The sequence below is a fragment of the Notolepis coatsorum genome (assembly GCF_963971535.1).
Source record: "Notolepis coatsorum genome assembly, chromosome: 2".
Classification (NCBI taxonomy): Eukaryota; Metazoa; Chordata; class Actinopteri; order Aulopiformes; family Paralepididae; genus Notolepis; species Notolepis coatsorum.
The window spans coordinates 56,866,891-56,886,890 of NC_140166.1; the positions used below are offsets into that span (position 1 = coordinate 56,866,891).

Consider the following 20,000-nt stretch of genomic DNA (forward strand, 5'->3'; position numbering starts at 1 on the left):
AGAGTAGAATATAGTAGTGTAGAGTAGAGTAGAGTAGTGTAGATAATTTTTCGTGCTAAGAGTAAGAACCTACACGTTTGTATTCAATGTCTCTTTCAACCAAGGTAAGAACTAATGTAAAATGTGTTTCAATTTTGGGAGTTAAATTGTGGAATAACCTTAGTGACGGGTTGAAGTTGTGTACTTCTCAGGGGAGATTTAAAAAGGCCCTAAAGGATAAAATAATTCAGGAGTACAGTTTTGAGTAATTTTTTTTTCTTAAATAAAAAAAAAACATTTGTATCTTGCAGCATATTTTAAGTTTTTCTTTCTTTTTTTTTTTTTTTTTTTAAACTTTGACCAGTCAGCTGGTTCTTTTAGCGTTTATCGCTTTTTTCTGGTCAAGCATGACCGACAGAAACAGGTTGAATGGGGGTATAGATCGGGGGAAAGACACTCTGAGAAAATACGTCTAGTCCGGGAGTCGAACTCGCTACCCCAGATCCGTGACGCGCACGGTTGTCCCCGACGCCGAAATAGCGTTCGAGGTACGCGGTGAGCTACTGGAGCTCCCCAAGTTTTTCTTTCTTATATTAAAGTATATTTAGTTTTTAAGAATTGTAAAGGATAGGCAAAAATAAGCATGTGCTTCAGCCTATTCCTTTTTTCAGTCATTGAGTTTGGATTTTGTGTGTGAGCTTACTTTGATATGTACATTTGTGATTTTATTTTATTATACATTTTTTTAAGTCCACACAAGTGTGTTTTTGATTGATATGTAAACAAAGACCGAAAATAAACTATTCATCATCAAAAGCTGTTTTTAAAGGGGGGACCCTGGTGGAAACAAGACGAAAGTCTTTCTCTGGTCTGCATCCCCTTAACAATTGTATGTATTGAGCTGTACTGCACTGTACCCATTCTGCAATCTGTTAATAAAGTTTTCATTCATTCATTCATTCAAAGCGGATGTTTTGGTGGTCAGGGATCTGTAGCGCCTCCCGGAGGGCAGCAGCTGAAAGACATGGTGTGCTGCCTGGGTGAGTGGGGTCAGAGATTATTTTTCTTGGGGGGGGGGGGGGATTTATTGATTATTCTTTGCAGTTTGTTTTTGGAGTGAGTGTCCAGACTGCTGTACCTGTTATGTTATGGAGAAGGTGAGGATGCTTTGAATGGTGACCTGGTAAAAACGGAGCAGGAGATGTTTTCTGACTCTGTATTTCTTGAGCTGGCGGAGGAAGAAGAGTCTTTGATTGGTTTTTTTCTGTGGATGTGGTCTGTGTTGGTTTTACATTTGAGGTTGTTGCTTATTAAAACCTGTTAAGCTGTAGCCCTAAAGGTACATGCCTAAGTAAATGGAAGATTGCTCCACTTCTACAAGGTCAATTTGCATGTTCTTGGTATCTAGGAACATCTATGGACCTGGGGGTATGTATTCCCAGTGTCAGAAATATTGTGTCTGTTACTAGGCTTGAGTAAATTGTAATGAAAAAAAGGAGAATATAAATGATGCCCAGATCACGTTTTTTGCCACCGATACAAATCACCGATCGTCTTGAGCCATATCTGCCGATACCGATCCGATACCGATAAATTTTTTTTTTTTATTATTTTATATAATTTTTTATTTTATTTTTATAAAATATATATTATATAATTAGACTTGTACTTGTATTATCTGCGAGACATCGCCACCACGCAACAAGTCAAAATGCTCGCTATCTGCAAACAGCTCCACTGTCTGTGTGTACTCGAGTAGCCTCCAGCTACGGCCAGGATTCTCCGGCGCTGCAGCTGGACCCTAGTATTGGTATAAATCACATTCAAGCAAGCCCTCAGCTCGAATACGCATCGAATCAATGTTATAAGACATTGATATCAGGAGCTATCTGTAGCTACTGCTAGCCGGCTAGATAACGTTAAGACAACGCCTCAGTGAACTATTTAGTTTAGAGCTAACGTGAGCTAACGTGAGCTACCGAGTCAACAGAGGTAACTTATCATGCACTCGACTATTGCTGGAGCATTTGTTGATATCAGCAGCTATCAGTAGCTAGCCAGCTAGATAACGTTAGACAATGCCTCATGTAGTCACTGGGTCATTTAGTTTAAACAGTAACGTTAGCTCGGTAGGTAGCCAACATTAGCTCACGTCGCATGACTAGCAGACTGTGAGGCTCTTGTTTACATGAGTGCGGGAGGGGCTGGGGAGGAGGAGGCGCCGTACGCTGCAGGCTGTGTGTCTGAGAGAGAAGTCAGCAGTGACTGTGAGATCTCCGCTAAGAATTGGATCATGTTTTTTGATCGGTTTTTTGATCGGCGAAAATAAAGCATTATCACCGATCACCGATCGCATATTTATACTGATTATCGGCCGATAACGATCGGTGGCCGATCGATCGGGGCATCCCTATAAATGATGATATTTTTTTGCATCTGTGCCGGTGAATAACACCATGTTACAATTGTGCGCAAACCGAGCTTGCTCACTGTGCTCATTCACCACCTTATTGAGATCAAGTGTACAAAAAAATCTAAGCAAATGAATAAAGGGAAGATGATTAAACAGAAGGATTTGTAGATACAGTAATAAATGATAATCGATTTTAATTATAAATTCATATTTGACCTTGAACTTGACCTTGACCTTATTATGGCCAAATCATACATCTATGGATAGGGAAAAGGCTCATCTTTCCAATGGCAGGGTTAAATCTGGATTTAGTCATTTCCTCATGGTTTTACGATAAAAGAGATATAATTAGCATTTTTCCGATACATTTTTATTTTCGGTACATCTTACAAAACATCGGTAAAAATGAAAATATACACTTTGACTAATGTTTTGATAGGGTTATGGTCTTTACTCTTGCCAAAAAAAACATTTTAATCTCTTAACATCCAAGATGATGGACGATTTGCGACGTGCCACTTTGCCGACCTCTAGCGGCTCGGGTGTGCATTTTTTATTTTATTTGTATCTACTTTTTATCCCCATTTTCTATTTTTTCTCCCTTCCCCAATTTCGAATTTGTCCAATTCTACCCTCCCCTGTCTCGAACGCTGTTAGGCCATGCCTCCCACAAGCCGGCTGCAATGTGGACGAAGCCTTACATCACGTGTCCCCTCCGGTACTCGAGGAGGCAGCCGTCGCATCTTTTCACCTGCACAGCGCGATCTCTCAGCGGCGGGGGTCTGCGTGGGAGGGACACGCCGCCCCCGTCACTTCCTGATTCTACTGCGCAGGCGCACCAACCGACCTGTAGGAGTCGCTGTCCACAACGTCCGATCCCCACCCACCAGCTTCCCACCCCCTAACACTGCCAATTGTATTAGAATGAACGACCAGCCAAGCTGGTTGCAACGCCGAGAGCTGGGCTCAAACCCAGCATAAAGAAAAGCAGGGTCCCCCTGGTTATGGTTTTGCCGGAGATGGATACAGGGTTTGGGGATTTGGCTGGCGTCTGAAGTCGATGATGAGTTCTTGGGTTTTAGATGAGTTGAGGAGGAGGTTATTGTCTGTGCACCAGGTGACTGTATGGTTGATATGTGTACGGTATTCTGTTTCATTGTTGTCTGTGATGAGGCCTATGATGGTTGTGTCGTCTGCATATTTGTAGATTTTGACGGAGTTGTGGAGGGATATGAGCAGGTTGGTGTATAGGGAGAAAAGCCAGTGTGAAAGGACGCAGCCTTGGGGGGCTCCTGTGCTGAGATATAGAGGGTGGGATGTGCTGTTGTTGATTTTGACCTTCTGTTGTCTGTTGGAGAGGAAGCTGTGGACCCAGTGACAGATGCAGGGGTCGATGTTCATGTCCAGTAGTTTTTTGATGAGTTTGGCTCGGATGATTGTGTTGAATGCAGAACGGAAGTCCATAACCAGAATGCGGGCGTAGGAGTTGCGGGTTTCCAGGTGTTGCAGCAGGTGATGGGTGGCTGTGTTGACTGTGTCTTCCACAGACCTGTTGGTTCTGTAGGCAAGTTGATGTGGGTCCATGAGGGGGGTGGTGCTGGTTTTGAGGTGGGTGAGAATGATTTCATTGCTACGGATGTGAGAGCAATTGGTCTGTAGTCGTTGAGGCAGGAGATATTGTTGGATTTTGGCACGGGGATGATGGTGGACTGTTTGAAACACTGGGGGACTGAACAATTAGACAACAAGAGTAGAGTAGTATAATGTAGAGTAGTAGAGTAGACAATTCTGTGCCCTGAGAGGGAGGTTTGCCCTGAGAGGGAGGTTCGAAGGGTCAAAGTGGGTATCAACCAGGAGGGAAGACTGTCAGGTTTTAAACTGTGGATATCAAACAGGGAAGAAAGTGGGTAAAGACGGTTGTAACTGTTGAACAGTAATTCAGAAAATGTTTCTTGCACTGCACTATTGCATCATTTGACAAATTTTACTCTGTCTATTCTATATACAAATCGGTGTTGAATTCAGACGTGTGGTACATTGTTACTGGGACAATTTGGTAGTGAATGTTGAAAACCGGGACATGGTTTAATGTTTTACAGATATTTGTTCACACTCTGGAAACCGGGATAATCTGAGACAAACCGGGACGCCATTAACTAAGCTAACTAAATGGATTATTTTAGCTAACTATCAGCTAACATTAGACAAATCGATTAGCTAAACTAACTAAAGGGATTATCTTAGCTAACTATCAGCTAACATTAGACAAATCGTTTAGCTAAGCTAACTAAACGGATTATCTTAGCTAACTATCAGCTAACATTAGACAAACCGATTAGCTAAACTAACTAAATGGATTAGCTTAGCATATACTGCGTACATGTATTATTATGTACGCAGTATACAGTATATGCATGTATGTACTGTGTGTATGTATGTTTGTGTTAACACATATCTTTTGAATGTATTACTGGTATTTTAAAAATAATATGTATATTTTTGTATGTTTTGATTTTACAAAACAGGGGAAGTTCTCGATAAGCCTCTATGCTTCTAACTTCTCCTTCACAATATGGTTATTATGTATTTTTATTTTTTTTACTTTTGTTTAATTAATAAATAAACACAAAAAAATACAAATGTTAGCCGTCACTCTGGGTTTTATGTTGTTGTCATGTGTCGCACTGTGAGTGACACAAAAGACACTTTGAAATCCTATTTCGGAGGCCAGTGCAGGAATCCGATTGGAATTACATTTCAAACCAACTTGCAAATGTGGTTTGGATCAGAATTGCATTTCATGTGTTTCTTAATGCTGTCCACACTTTCTAAAAATCGATCTGAATATAATCTGGATATGCCCAAAAAAGGGATTTGGGCTGGTAGTCTGAACATAGCCATGTAATCTGATGCCTGTGGTTCTCACTGTGACCCTCTGGTGTTCCACAGGAAATGGTTTCATCGAGGGGAAGGAACTGGAGAACTTCTTCCAAGAGCTGGAGGTTTCCCGACGAGGAGCAGGAATGGTGAGTGTTTGGGTGTGTTTGTCGCCCTCCACAGGACACTGCTGAGTACTGCAGCCTGCATCAGAAAGACCTACACGCTGGGTGAAGGTCATAGGAACAAACATTACAGTCAGAAAATGTCTTCAGTTTGTACTCTTTCATGCCGACATCTCTCACATCACTCAATGTGAGACAAGTCATCAGGAAGGGCACAACTCTATCAGCTGAGTAACAATGTTCATCAAAATGTTGAGTGCTACAGTGTAGGTTAGTATATTAGGACAAGTGAGTGAGTGATAAGGTTAGTTGGGGAGCCAGTGCAGGTCCCTAAGAAGTGGGGTGACATGGGCCGACTTCGGTAGGTTTGATATCAGGCGGGCCGCTGCGTTCTGAATGAGTTGAAGAGGCTTGGTGGCAGTGGCCAGGAGGCCAGCGAGCAGTGCGTTGCAGTAGTCGAGGCGGGAGATGACTGTTGATTGGACGAGGAGTTTGGTGGCTTCTTTTGTCAGGAAGGGGCGGATCCTTCTGACGTTGCTCAGGAGGAATCTGCAGGTTCTGGTTGTCGCTGCGATGTGAGCGGAGAAGTTCAACTGGTCGTCGAGGACAACACCAAGGTTCTTGGCGGTCGGGGACGCGGTCACAGCTGCATTCTCGACTGTGATGGAAAGGTCGGTCAGGGGGGAGGATTTGGCCGGCAGGTGGAGCAATTCTGTTTTTCTTAGGTTCAGTTTGAGGTGGTTGGTCGTCATCCAGGCGGAGATGTCGGACAGACAGGCCGAGATCCGCTCAGAGACGTGGATATCTGAGGGAGGGAAGGAGAGGAAGAGTTGAGTATCATCGGCATAGCAATGATATGAGAAGGCATGGGACGTGATAATGTTACCCAGAGATTTAGTGTAGAGGGAGAAGAGAAGGGGTCCAAGGACCGAGCCCTGGGGGACACCCGTCCGCAGGGGGCTGGGGGGCCGACAGGGTCCCTCTCCATGACACTTGGTAGGAGCGGTCATTGAGGTATGATGTCAGCCATGTCAGCGCAGAGCCAGCCACTCCCATTCCTGCGAGGGACGCGAGGAGGATCTGATGGTTGACTGATGTGTCGAAGGCTGCAGATAGATCTAGGAGAATCAGGACAGAGGAGAGGCCTTTCGCTTTTGCTAAGTGAAGTGCCTCTGTGACCGCAATGAGGGCTGTTTCTGTGGAGTGGCCAGTCCGGAAGCCAGACTGATTAGGGTCTAGGAGGTCATTCTGTAAGAGATAATCAGTAAGTTGGTTGGATACAGCACGTTCAAGTGTTTTAGAAAGGAAGGAGAGAAGAGAGACAGGACGATAGTAGTCTATGACGGTGGGGTTCATGGTTGGTTTTTTTATGAGCGGTGTGACTCTGTGGCGTGAATACTTTCCCTAAGGGGGTTGCGCGGCCTGATTGGCCACTAACGTTTCTCTCAGCGCCCAATCGCGTTACTCCTAACAATCGCGCCTAGCTTTCAGTTCCACAGCCCAAGTCCTTCAGTTCCACAGCCCAAGTCCTTCAGTTCCACAGCCCAAGTCCTTCAGTTCCACAGCCCAAGTCCTTCAGTTCCACAGCCCAAGTCCTTCAGTTCCACAGCCCAAGTCCTTCAGTTCCACAGCCCAAGTCCTTCAGTTCCACAGCCCAAGTCCTTCAGTTCCACAGCCCAAGTCCGACATCACATCAATATAAATAACGTATTGTTTTCATCTCTCTATATTAATGTAACTAGCTATTCATATCAATCGACATCACATCAATATAAATAACGTATTGTTTTCATCTCTCTATATTAACACTTTCAGTGCCAGGCTGTGTTTTCCTTTTTACCCCGTTGATGCCACGGTCCACGGCCCATGTAACGTTAATATCGCCTAATCTATGTTTTAAATTATGCTATGTGTCTAATCTGCCCATCGCTTATAAAATAATTATTTTCCAGTCAACATTGGCAAAGCAGATTGTGTTTTTATCGCTTAATTTCCTTTTTATAGCATTTTGAAAACCACTCGGTTTCGAAGAAAAAACAACACATCCCATAATAATCGCCTTTTACTGGAATATTCCAGAACGTTATCATTTGTCGGTCTATTTATGAATCGTTTTCAAATAAACGCTAGATGGTCGATAGTATTGTTGTGCACTGATAATCGCTGCTATTATTTCCTCATGGCTTTTACAGTGAAACAGCCATATCACATATAGTGGAAACGCTTCTGCTTATCCTAACACTGATAACATAGATTCCTTACCTAACATCAGATGGTATCCAAATGGTATATTCCAATTCCTGATCACCATTCGAAAAAATCGATAAGTATAATGATCCAACGCGTGTACAGTATAACCCATGCTTGCCGTGGCTCAGATGCTCCAGAATGAACTCTGGTAACTCCGGCTGCATCAGTGGACTGGAAAATGTGGACTGGAATATTTTTTTCCCCCATCCATTTTCATTGAGTCCATTCCAAAAGGGTGATTTACCATCTGGGAGACGATAGGGGGCGTTTTTTTCACATCTGATCGCCGGCGGCCCCTGGATCTCCAACGGTAGGCTTGCGTGATGCAATATGATTTCAGATCGCTAATAAAAAAATTAAAAGAAATCCAGAGAAAAGCCGTGACGTGGCTTTCAACGTCACAATCGTAAACCCGAGATCAGCCGTGAGTGGCGCTCAAAGTGTTAACGTAACTAGCTATTCATATCAATCGACATCACATCAATATAAATAATGTATTGTTTTCATCTGTCTATATTAACGTAACTAGCGATTCATATCAATCGAAATAACGTATTGTATTGTTTTCATCTCTCTATATTAACGTGATTCCATCAACACAACATAAATGTTCAAAACACGACTTCATTATTGCTTATCTCTGCAAACACGACTTCATTATTGCTTATCTCTGCTCTGTTCAAAACACAACTTCATTATTGCTTATCTCTGCTCTGTTTACGTTGGGTGGACGAGCAGTGAGTTTTAATATTGAGGCGCTGAGAGAAACGTCAGTGGCCAATCAGGCCGCGCAAACCGAACACGGAAGTGAACCCCCCTTAGGGAAAGTATTCACGTGACTCGGTGTGGCTTGTTTTAGGGAGGTGGGGACCACCCCCGAGTTGAGGGAGGAGTTGATGGTTGCAGATAGGAATGGGAGAATAACTGGTGCTATGGTCTGGAGGAGTGGGGAGGGTAACTGGCAGTGATGCATTGCTCATGGGACGGGGTTAACCAAAGTTGTGTGAGCAGAAGCGCGTGCACGTGCGTGCACACAGGAATGCGCTGCACTCGACTGATGCGCCAACTCGCAGTACCCACCTGGCTACTTTGCATATCAATAGCGCCGGTCGTCAGGTGTTACATTCCATTCGTAGAGGCAATTAGGCACTGTCTTTAGTCTGTCCTTATGCGAGGGAACATTTATGCACATGCGCGGGAGCGCGCGCACGCAACCGGGAGCGGGCGTGCACGTTGCGTCATTAGCGTGCGTGCAACCAGTGTTGATATGAGGAACGCAACACTGATAACTGGTCCAGCTGGCATGTAGTGGGACGGTTCAACGTTACCAGGGTCTCAGCGTCTGTAATGGGAGAGAAAGATGACATCATTATTATTATCATTATCATCATTATTAGTATTACATTATTATTATTATTATTATTATTATTATTATTATTATTATTATTATTATTATTATTATTATTATTATTATTATTATTATTATTATTATTATTATCACTATCATCATTATTATTATTATCATCATCATCATCATTATTATCATTCAGTTTACCATCAATCTGTCATTTGAAGACTGAATGCAGATCAGATCAAAGACATCAAAGTGACTAAAGTAATGTTCATCAATTATATAATGCGTCCCTAATCTATCTATTTATGTCTTCGACGTTGCTGCATGTTGGGCTGCAGGATCCTAAAGACGCTGCAATCAAAGAAACAATGTCGGAGTTAATGGCCAAGTTTGACCAGAACGCTGACGGCAGAATTGAAATGTCAGAGGTAAGGTATACTGTAGCCAATTAGATACCTTTTCTACTTCATTAGACCCGCCTACCTTTACATTTCTTTCAATACTATGAAAAAGGTCTTGGGAAATGATTGGATAAAGTATCTAAAGTATCTAATGGACAGTCTCCTCCCCACTGTATGTATATATTTTCTCCCCACCGTATGTATATTTTTCTCCCACCCACCCACCCCCTCCTAATGTACAGTATCCTCCCCATCATATGTATATACTCTGTCAGGATCTCTGGGTAACAGTACTGTATATTTGAATATCGTATATGTCACAAATGTAACAGTACTATATACCTGTATGTCATGTATGTCCCTATGTCATAAATGTCATGATCTCATGTATGTCACTATGAATTGAAAATGGGGGACCCTGATGTAAACAAGACAAACGTATTTCTCAGGTCTGCATCCCCTTAACAATTGTGTGTATTGAGCCGTACTGTATTGTACCCATTCTGCAATCTGTTAAACAAAGTCATTCATTCATTCATTCATTCATTCATTCATTCATTCATTCATTCATTCATTCATCCATTCTGTCTCTCCAGTTGGCTCAGATTCTGCCCACAGAAGAGAACTTCCTGCTCTTCTTCAGGCAGTACGTGGGCACCAGCACAGAGTTCATGGCTGTGAGTATATACACCAACCGCTGAAGTGCCCTTGAGCAAGGCACTTAACCTTGCTCAGTGGCCAACAGTGTCACGGGGGGGGGGGGGGGGGGGGTACAGCAGGTGGGAGGGGTAGTAATAATAATAGAACATAGAACAAAGTGACTTCTATTTTATACTTGCTATACTTATTTTATACTTATCTATTTAAAGGGGGAGACGGGTGAACTGTAACTTGACTAAAGAGAGAGACAGGTGAACTGTAACTTGACTAAAGAGAGAGACAGGTGAACTGTAACTTGACTAAAGAGAGAGACAGGTGAACTGTAACTTGACTAAAGAGAGAGACAGGTGAACTGTAACTTGACTAAAGAGAGAGACGGGTGAACTATAGAAAAGCTCTGTCTCTGTGGTTGAGGGGGAGGGGGAGGGAACAGGGAAGAACTCCCCCGGTGGTGTGATGGGATCCCTGCGCTCATAGGGGGATGCAGAGCTATTCTCAGGCCTGCTATACATTATGAATGTAACGCATCCGCATCCTCACTTCAGGGTAAGGGAAGGGGGGGGGGGGGGGGGGGGGGGGGGGGTGGTGGTGTTGGCATCCATCTTTGATATGGGTCAGGTCCCAGGATGAGCTAAGACACATACATTATTATATTAACATCACCTTTCTGCCACTGTTGTCTTTGTTATTTCATCCTCTATTCTGTAAAACAATAGATACTGACATTTGTATTAGATTAGATTAGATTAAAATGTATTCTCATCATACAGCACACGTACAGTATAACGAAAAGAAGTTTGGCATCCAACCAGAGTACAAATGTAACAGTAAAGTGCAATAGTAATATACAATGTACAGGAGATGAATGGGTATAAAATATATAAATTAGTACTACTGAGTAATAGTGCTAATCAGATGTTTGTACAGAGTTGTAGTATTAATATGTAGAGTTATACAGGTATGAAGACACTATGGTAGTAATTCATACTGGCCAGCAGTGTAACTAGTAAGAGTAGGTAAGAGATATGTACAGATATAGATATAGTAACTAGTAAGAGTAGGTAAGAGATATATACAGATATAGATATAGTAACTAGTAAGAGTAGGTAAGAGATATGTACAGATATAGATATAGTAACTAGTAAGAGTAGGTAAGGGATATGTACAGATATAGATATAGTAACTAGTAAGAGTAGGTAAGGGATATGTACAGATAGATATAGTAACTAGTAAGAGTAGGTAAGGGATATGTACAGATAGATATAGTAACTAGTAAGAGTAGGTAAGCGATATGTACAGATAGATATAGTAACTAGTAAGAGTAGGTAAGAGATATGTACAGATATAGATATAGTAACTAGTAAGAGTAGGAAAGGGATATGTACAGATATAGATATAGTAACTAGTAAGAGTAGGTAAGGGATATGTACAGATATAGATATAGTAACTAGTAAGAGTAGGTAAGAGATATGTACAGATATAGATATAGTAACTAGTAAGAGTAGGTAAGAGATATGTACAGATATAGATATAGTAACTAGTAAGAGTAGGTAAGAGATATGTACAGATATAGATATAGTAACTAGTAAGAGTAGGTAAGGGATATGTACAGATATATATATAGTAACTAGTAAGAGTAGGTAAGGGATATGTACAGATATAGATATAGTAACTAGTAAGAGTAGGTAAGAGATATGTACAGATATATAGATATAGTAACTAGTAAGAGTAGGTAAGAGATATGTACAGATATAGATATAGTAACTATAAGTGTAGGTAAGAGATATGTACAGATATATAGATATAGTAACTAGTAAGAGTAGGTAAGAGATATGTACAGATATAGATATAGTAACTAGTAAGAGTAGGTAAGAGATATGTACAGATATAGATATAGTAACTAGTAAGAGTAGGTAAGAGATATGTACAGATATAGATATAGTAACTAGTGTAGGTAAGAGATATGTACAGATATAGATATAGTAACTAGTAAGAGTAGGTAAGAGATATGTACAGATATAGATATAGTAACTAGTAAGAGTAGGTAAGAGATATGTACAGATATAGATATAGTAACTAGTAAGAGTAGGTAAGAGATATGTACAGATATAGATATAGTAACTAGTAAGAGTAGGTAAGGGATATGTACAGATAGATATAGTAACTAGTAAGAGTAGGTAAGGGATATGTACAGATATAGATATAGTAACTAGTAAGAGTAGGTAAGAGATATGTACAGATATAGATATAGTAACTAGTAAGAGTAGGTAAGGGATATGTACAGATATAGATATAGTAACTAGTAAGAGTAGGTAAGGGATATGTACAGATATAGATATAGTAACTAGTAAGAGTAGGTAAGAGATATGTACAGATATAGATATAGTAACTAGTAAGAGTAGGTAAGGGATATGTACAGATATAGATATAGTAACTAATAAGAGTAGGTAAGAGATATGTACAGATAGATATAGTAACTAGTAAGAGTAGGTAAGGGATATGTACAGATATAGATATAGTAACTAGTAAGAGTAGGTAAGGGATATATACAGATATAGATATAGTAACTAGTAAGAGTAGGTAAGGGATATGTACAGATATAGATATAGTAACTAATAAGAGTATGTAAGGGATATGTACTGATATAGATATAGTAACTAGTAAGAGATATGTACAGATATAGATATAGTAACTAGTAAGATAAGGGATATGTACATAAACTGCATCATTTTGAGAATGTCCAACTATTGTCAATTGATAATGATTTCTTCTTTCTCTGTTAATTCTGTCTGTGAGGTTAATAATATGTATATTACTATTAATATTTATGACACTGTGATGCTTGTTCCTGCAGATATGGAGGAGGTATGACACGGACCGCAGTGGATACATCGAATCTAACGAGCTGAAGGTGAACATACAACTTTACATGTAAACATCACATGTAATACTGTCGCCTGCATCGCTGGATACAACGCTGAACAGATGCTGCTCTGCTGCCCAGAGGCGCCCCCTGGTGGAACAGAACCACATGGTCCTCCCAGAACAGAACCACGTGGTCCTCCCAGAACAGAACCACATGGTCCTCCCAGAACAGAACAGAACCTCATGGTCCTCCCAGAACAGAACCACATGGTCCTCCCAGAACAGAACCACATGGTCCTCCCAGAACAGAACCTCATGGTCCTCCCAGAACAGAACAGAACCACATGGTCCTCCCAGAACAGAACAGAACCTCATGGTCCTCCCAGAACAGAACAGAACCACATGGTCCTCCCAGAACAGAACAGAACCACATGGTCCTCCCAGAACAGAACCACATGGTCCTCCCAGAACAGAACCTCATGGTCCTCCCAGAACAGAACCACATGGTCCTCCCAGAACAGAACAGAACCACATGGTCCTCCCAGAACAGAACCACATGGTCCTCCCAGAACAGAACAGAACCACATGGTCCTCCCAGAACAGAACCACATGGTCCTCCCAGAACAGAACCACATGGTCCTCCCAGAACAGAACAGAACCTCATGGTCCTCCCAGAACAGAACAGAACCACATGGTCCTCCCAGAACAGAACAGAACCACATGGTCCTCCCAGAACAGAACCACATGGTCCTCCCAGAACAGAACCACGTGGTCCTCCCAGAAAAGAACAGAACCACATGGTCCTCCCAGAACAGAACAGAACCTCATGGTCCTCCCAGAACAGAACAGAACCACATGGTCCTCCCAGAACAGAACAGAACCACATGGTCCTCCCAGAACAGAACAGAACCACATGGTCCTCCCAGAACAGAACCACATGGTCCTCCCAGAACAGAACAGAACCACATGGTCCTCCCAGAACAGAACAGAACCACATGGTCCTCCCAGAACAGAACAGAACCACGTGGTCCTCTGTAGGGATGTTCAATATTGGCTTTTTTTACCGATATCCGATATACTCTTAATTTCCGATACAAGAAAACGGGCGGCTGGGTGGCGCAGCGGACATTGCGCTCGTCACCAACGCAAGAGACACCGGGTTCGACTCCGGCTGTCTGCGTTGTCTCCGGCTTGGGCCGGCCGTCGTACTGACTCAATTGGCAGAGTCAGTGGGTGGAAGTCGATGGGTGGTAATCTGGACGTTGTGGACAGCGACCCCTACAGGTCGGTTGGGGGACGCCTGCACAGCAGAGACAGGAAATGGCGGGGGCAGCGTGAGCCTCCCACACGTTACTCCTCGCCACTGAGAGTCCGCGCTGGCAGGTGAAAAGATGTGACAGGCTGCCTCCTCGTGTATCGGAGGGGACATGTGATGCAAGGCTTCTATCCTCCCTACAACCGACCAGTGGGGGGCATATGCGAGCAACGTTCAAGACAGGGGAGGGGAGAATTGGCACAGCTAAAATTGGGATGGGAGAAAAATAGAAAAAGAGGAGAAAAAGTGGATAAAAAAAACAAGAAAACAAAACAAACACACGTCTCCCTTTCATTCATATCCTTTAAAAAAAATAAAACACCCACAGTGCGTTTAGTAAGGTGTGGAATAAAAGTATTGCCTTTCCCACAACATTTTTTTTAAAATGTATGTTGGCGGGTCCAAAATGAATGTTGTTGTTTACATGTTGCATGTATCCTCTCCCTACTTCCCATTTCCCCACCTGGAAGGCACCTGATTGGATAAAATACATGCTGGTGCTCTAGTGCGACATCTAGTGGCTGAATGTTATCCATAGCACTTTTTTTTTCTCTTTCTCCAATTTTCTGTTTTTCTCCCCATTCCAATTTAGTCGCCGTGCCAATTCCCCTCCCCCCTTTCCTCCCCTACCTGGCTGCTGTATGCATGTTCTCCTACGAGTCGGTACAAGGGTGTCCCGAAGCCGACCGCACGCTTCCTCCCGATACGTGCGGCGACTGCCAGTGACGTCTTTTTCACTTGGCAGCGAGGACTCTCATTTGGTGAAGTGTAACGCGTGGGAGGGCTCCACCAAGTATCTCCACCAAGTCCTGCCCCCGCTGAGCAAGCGCCGCGACCTGACCTGTAGGCGTCGCTGTCCACAACGCCAGATTCCCACCTGCTAGCTTCCCACCCCCTAATACAGCCAATTGTATTAGTATGAACGACCAGCCAAGCTGGTAGCAACGCCGAGAGCTGGGCTCGAACCCAGCATCTCCTGCGTTGGTGACGAGTGCAATCTCCGCTACGCCACCTGACCGCCCCTATAGCACCTTTTAAAGACAGTTATTATAATAATAATAATTCCAAGTAATTACCATGCTCTTATAATTAATGGTAAATGTTAAATACAGTGCAGTACAGTGGTCTCTCTCTCTGTTATTGGGTAGAGATGTGATGGTGTGTCTCTCTCTGCAGGGCTTCCTGTTAGACTTGCTGAAGAAGGCCAACAGACACTACGATGACAGGAAGTTGAGTGAATACACACAGACCATTGTGAGTATCGAGTATAGAAATGTTTCATAAAAGCCAACTAAATCAAATTCAGATGTTGGGACGACTTTACCCACCAAACTATAGGTGAAGGTAAATGACTGTCCATTTATTTGTTTATGTATTCATCTATTTATTTATGTATCTATTTATTTATGCATCTATTTATTTATTTATTTATTTATTTATTTATTTATTTATTTATTTATTTATTTATTTATTTATTTATTTATTTATTTATTTATTTATTTATTTATTCATCAATGTATTTATTTGTTCATCTGTGTATTTATTTATTCATTTATTTATGTACTTATGTATGTATGTATTTATTTATTCATTTATTTGTATATATTTAATGATATACAGTATATATATATCATTTAGTTTCAAGTTTCAAGTTTATCTTTATCATTCATCAGATATATTTATCTGATTAATTTCAGTCCACTTGCACCAGTTAGATGAAATAATAACACAAATATTATGAGTTAATTCGTGATAGATCTGGGTTTCATACGGTATATATGAGGTTTACACGTGCAGACCTTGTAACGACTGCTCTCCCTGCTTGTGTTTGTCTGTAGCTGAGGATGTTTGATCTGAACGAACGACTGCTCTCCCTGCTTGTGTTTGTCTGTAGCTGAGGATGTTTGATCTGAACGGTGACGGCAAGCTGGGCCTCTCTGAGATGGCCAGGTGAGTCTGTTCCTACCACAACACCACCACAACACCACAACAACACCACAACAACAGCACCACAACACCACAACAGCACCACAACAACACCTCAACATCCTGACATTTGATTTGTGTGATCTGTGTGTTTTGTATTATTCATTTTCAAGAGGAAACCTTTCTTTGTTCTTTGTTTCTTTCAGGCTTCTGCCTGTTCAGGAGAATTTCCTGCTGAAGTTCGAGGTAAGATCACCAACACATTCACCAACACATTCACCAACACGTTCACCAACACATTCACCAACACATTCACCATCACGTTCACCAACATATTCACCATCACGTTCACCAACACATTCACCAACACATTCACCAACACATTCACCAACACATTCACCAACACGTTCACCAACACGTTCACCAACACATTCACCAACACATTCACCAACACATTCACCAACACATTCTCCAACACGTTCACCATCACGTTCACCAACATGTTCACCAACACATTCACCAACACATTCACCAACACATTCACCAACACATTCACCATCACATTCACCAACACATTCACCAACACATTCACCAACACATTCACCAACACATTCACCATCACATTCACCAACACATTCACCAACACATTCACCAACACATTCACCAACACATTCACCAACACATTCACCATCACATTCACCAACACGTTCACCAACACATTCACCATCACGTTCGCCAACACATTCACCAACACATTCTCCAACACATTCTCCAACACATTCACCAACACATTCACCAACACATTCACCAACACATTCTCCAACACATTCACCAACACATTCTCCAACACATTCACCAACACATTCACCAACACATTCACCAACACATTCACCAACACATTCACCAACACATTCACCAACACGTTCACCAACAGATTCACCATCACATTCACCAACACAGTTGCCCTGATTCAGGCACCATAGAATCCTCTAAACACTAAAGCAGCTCCCTGTAGCTGAGGTCGGGTTAGAGAGGTCATACAATATGTAAACTCAGCACGATACAATTCAGCTTTACTGCGTTTTCACTGTAAGAGGATTAAATAATCATGTGAAAAACACTGAATCACATCTGGAAAGTCTGGATGATGCTTCCTTTAACCTAGTCAACAAGAACCAATCGGATCGCGTAGACACGCCGAGAGGAGGGGCTAAGCATGGAAAACATGCCAGCAAGGGTAGAGAACATGCAGTACAAGAACCAATCGGATCGCGTAGACACGCCGAGAGGAGGGGTCAAATGGTTAACCCTTTCACTGAGACAATACAGAAGGTTAACCGTTGAACGTTGCTCACATATGCCCCCCACTGGCCGGTTGTAGGGAGGATAGAAGCCTTGCATCACGTGTCCCCTCCGATACACGAGGAGGCAGCCTGTCACATCTTTTCACCTGCCAGCGCAGACTCTCATTGGCGAGGTGTAACGTGTGGGAGGCTCACGCTGCCCCCGCCACTTCCTGTCTCTGCTGTGCAGGCGTCCCCCAACCGACCTGTAGGAGTCGCTGTCCACAACGTCCAGATTACCACCCATCGACTTCCACCCTCTAACTCTGCCAATTTGAGTTAGTATGACGGCCGGCCCAAGCCGGAGGCAATGCCGACAGCCGGAGTCGAACCCGGTGTCTCTTGCGTTGGTGACGAGCGCAATGTCCTCTGCGCCACCCAGCCGCAAAGGTTAACCTTCTGTAGTGTGGTAGTGAAAGGGTTAAAGGGACAGTTTGTGGTAGGGCTGACCTTCGATTTTTTTGGAATTCGAAGCTTCGGGGCCGAGATTCGATTTTAATTCGAAGCTTTGAAATAAAAAAATAAAAAAATATATAATTTTTTTTATAATTGTACATTTTTTATGTTGTGGGATTTGTACAGCACTTTGTTCAACTTTGTCAGTGCTGTAAAGTTGAAACCTTTTTCAATCTTATACAAACTAAACACTTATTAATATTGTAAGCCGTCATTTGAGGCTTTATAAAAGCAGCACAATGAACACAAATCTGTCAGTGCCGAGTCCGACCTCATCTTAAATAACAAACAGCATTGCTTGTTGTAGTTAACAAAGAGAGGTGAGTTGATTTTGCACAAAAAAAAAAAAAAAATCATATATATATATATATATATTTTTTTTTTACATAAGCGCATTTTATTTTCATATTTGAATCTCATGCCCATCGAACGAAGCTTCGAAGTATTTAAGACAGCCCTAGTTGGAGGAACTCTAGCCCTGTTTCCTAGTCACCACCATGTTGTCCATCAGTAGAGTCCTTTCTCAGCACATGCTGTCCTCCGTACTGGACTCCCACAGCTCCAGTTATTTAATTTTAATTTTTTTTAAACCTTTATTTACCAGGGTAGGTTCTCTGAGCACAGATGCTCTTTTTCATGAACGCCCTGCTTCACATTCACACAGTTCCATTCACACCTGGGAGCGGCCCAGTACAACCACAGTCTGACACCTGGGAGCTGCCCAGTACAACCACAGTCTGACACCTGGGAGCTGCCCAGTACAACCACAGTCTGACACCTGGGAGCTGCTGCCCAGTACAACCACAGTCTGCCACCTGGGAGCTGCCCAGTACAACCACAGTCTGACACCTGGGAGCTGCCCAGTACAACCACAGTCTGACACCTGGGAGCTGCCCAGTACAACCACAGTCTGACACCTGGGAGCTGCCCAGTACAACCACAGTCTGACACCTGGGAGCTGCCCAGTACAACCACAGTCTGCCACCGTTGGCCACTGAGCAACTCCACTGGAGCAGTTGGGGGTTAAGTGCCTTGCTCAAGGGCACTTCAGCGGTTGGTGTTCCTGCCGGTCCCGGGGATTGAACCGGCGACCTTTCGGTCACAAACCCGCTTCTCTAACCTTTAGGCCACTGCTGCCCCCCCCCCCGTATATATATATATGGTATATACAGCATTATTGTAAATGCGATAATAAAAGCCTGGATTGTGTTGGGGAAGGACTCATTGAGACGTATGAAATAAGTGTGTATATATATAATATAAGTGTATAGATATAGATAGAGATAGTGGTGGGTGTGCTTAGGGTAGGAAATGATCATTTGCAATGTGGATAGGCATAAAGACAGACTGGTGGCTACGCTAGCCAGTAGGGGTGTAAAGGTACACGTGACATATCCGTACCGAACCGTTTCAGTGTGTACCGTACCGTACCGTACCGTACCGAACGGCTGTGTACCGAACGAATACAATGGTATGTTAACCACTAACGACCGCCCACCGGGGGCAGTTTTTTTCACAATCTAATAATTATATAATTTTTTGCGAGTCGATTATTAATTTCAATATAGAATATCCGTTGACAGCCCTACAAGTACAATTAGTTACCGCACACTACATCACCCCTGAGTGGAACATGGAAAGCCAAACGTTCCCCCACTGTAACGAAAACCCGTACCGAACCGTGACTTCAAAACCGAGGTACGTACCGAACCGTGGTTTTTGTGTACCGTTACACCCCTACTGGCCAGTGAGCTGTACCCCACCAGTACCCCACAGCCTCTGTGGATCTGCATCTGTGACACAATGTGACAGAATCCAATCAGAATTCAGCAGGTGTGTCTTTGAGAATCTCATAGGATAAAGATAGAATGCACTTTTCTTTTTTAGTTATTTATTACATTTTTATTTTTATTTTTTAAATACACATAAACCCGCATAGCCTCGAATTTCTATATGAATCTCACAGGATCTCCCAACAATGCCAAGGACTGGATTCCCAAACGGTTGATTCCAGCAGAACAGAACACCAGCGTTGT

General features: G+C 42.6%; 1 protein-coding gene across 1 annotated transcript in view; it reads left to right on the forward strand.

Annotated features, from left to right (window-relative positions):
* Nucleotides 1–20,000, forward strand: part of LOC311223154 (calretinin-like) — a gene marked incomplete at both ends in the record, with an annotated part of 60,274 nt that overhangs the window by 32,730 nt on the left and 7,544 nt on the right. The window contains 7 exons of the mRNA XM_084307911.1: nucleotides 5,342–5,418; nucleotides 9,337–9,426; nucleotides 9,996–10,076; nucleotides 12,914–12,970; nucleotides 15,416–15,493; nucleotides 16,134–16,189; nucleotides 16,372–16,411. Of these exons, the coding sequence (XP_084164037.1) occupies nucleotides 5,342–5,418; nucleotides 9,337–9,426; nucleotides 9,996–10,076; nucleotides 12,914–12,970; nucleotides 15,416–15,493; nucleotides 16,134–16,189; nucleotides 16,372–16,411 (479 nt within the window). The remainder of the gene's footprint in view (nucleotides 1–5,341; nucleotides 5,419–9,336; nucleotides 9,427–9,995; nucleotides 10,077–12,913; nucleotides 12,971–15,415; nucleotides 15,494–16,133; nucleotides 16,190–16,371; nucleotides 16,412–20,000) is intronic.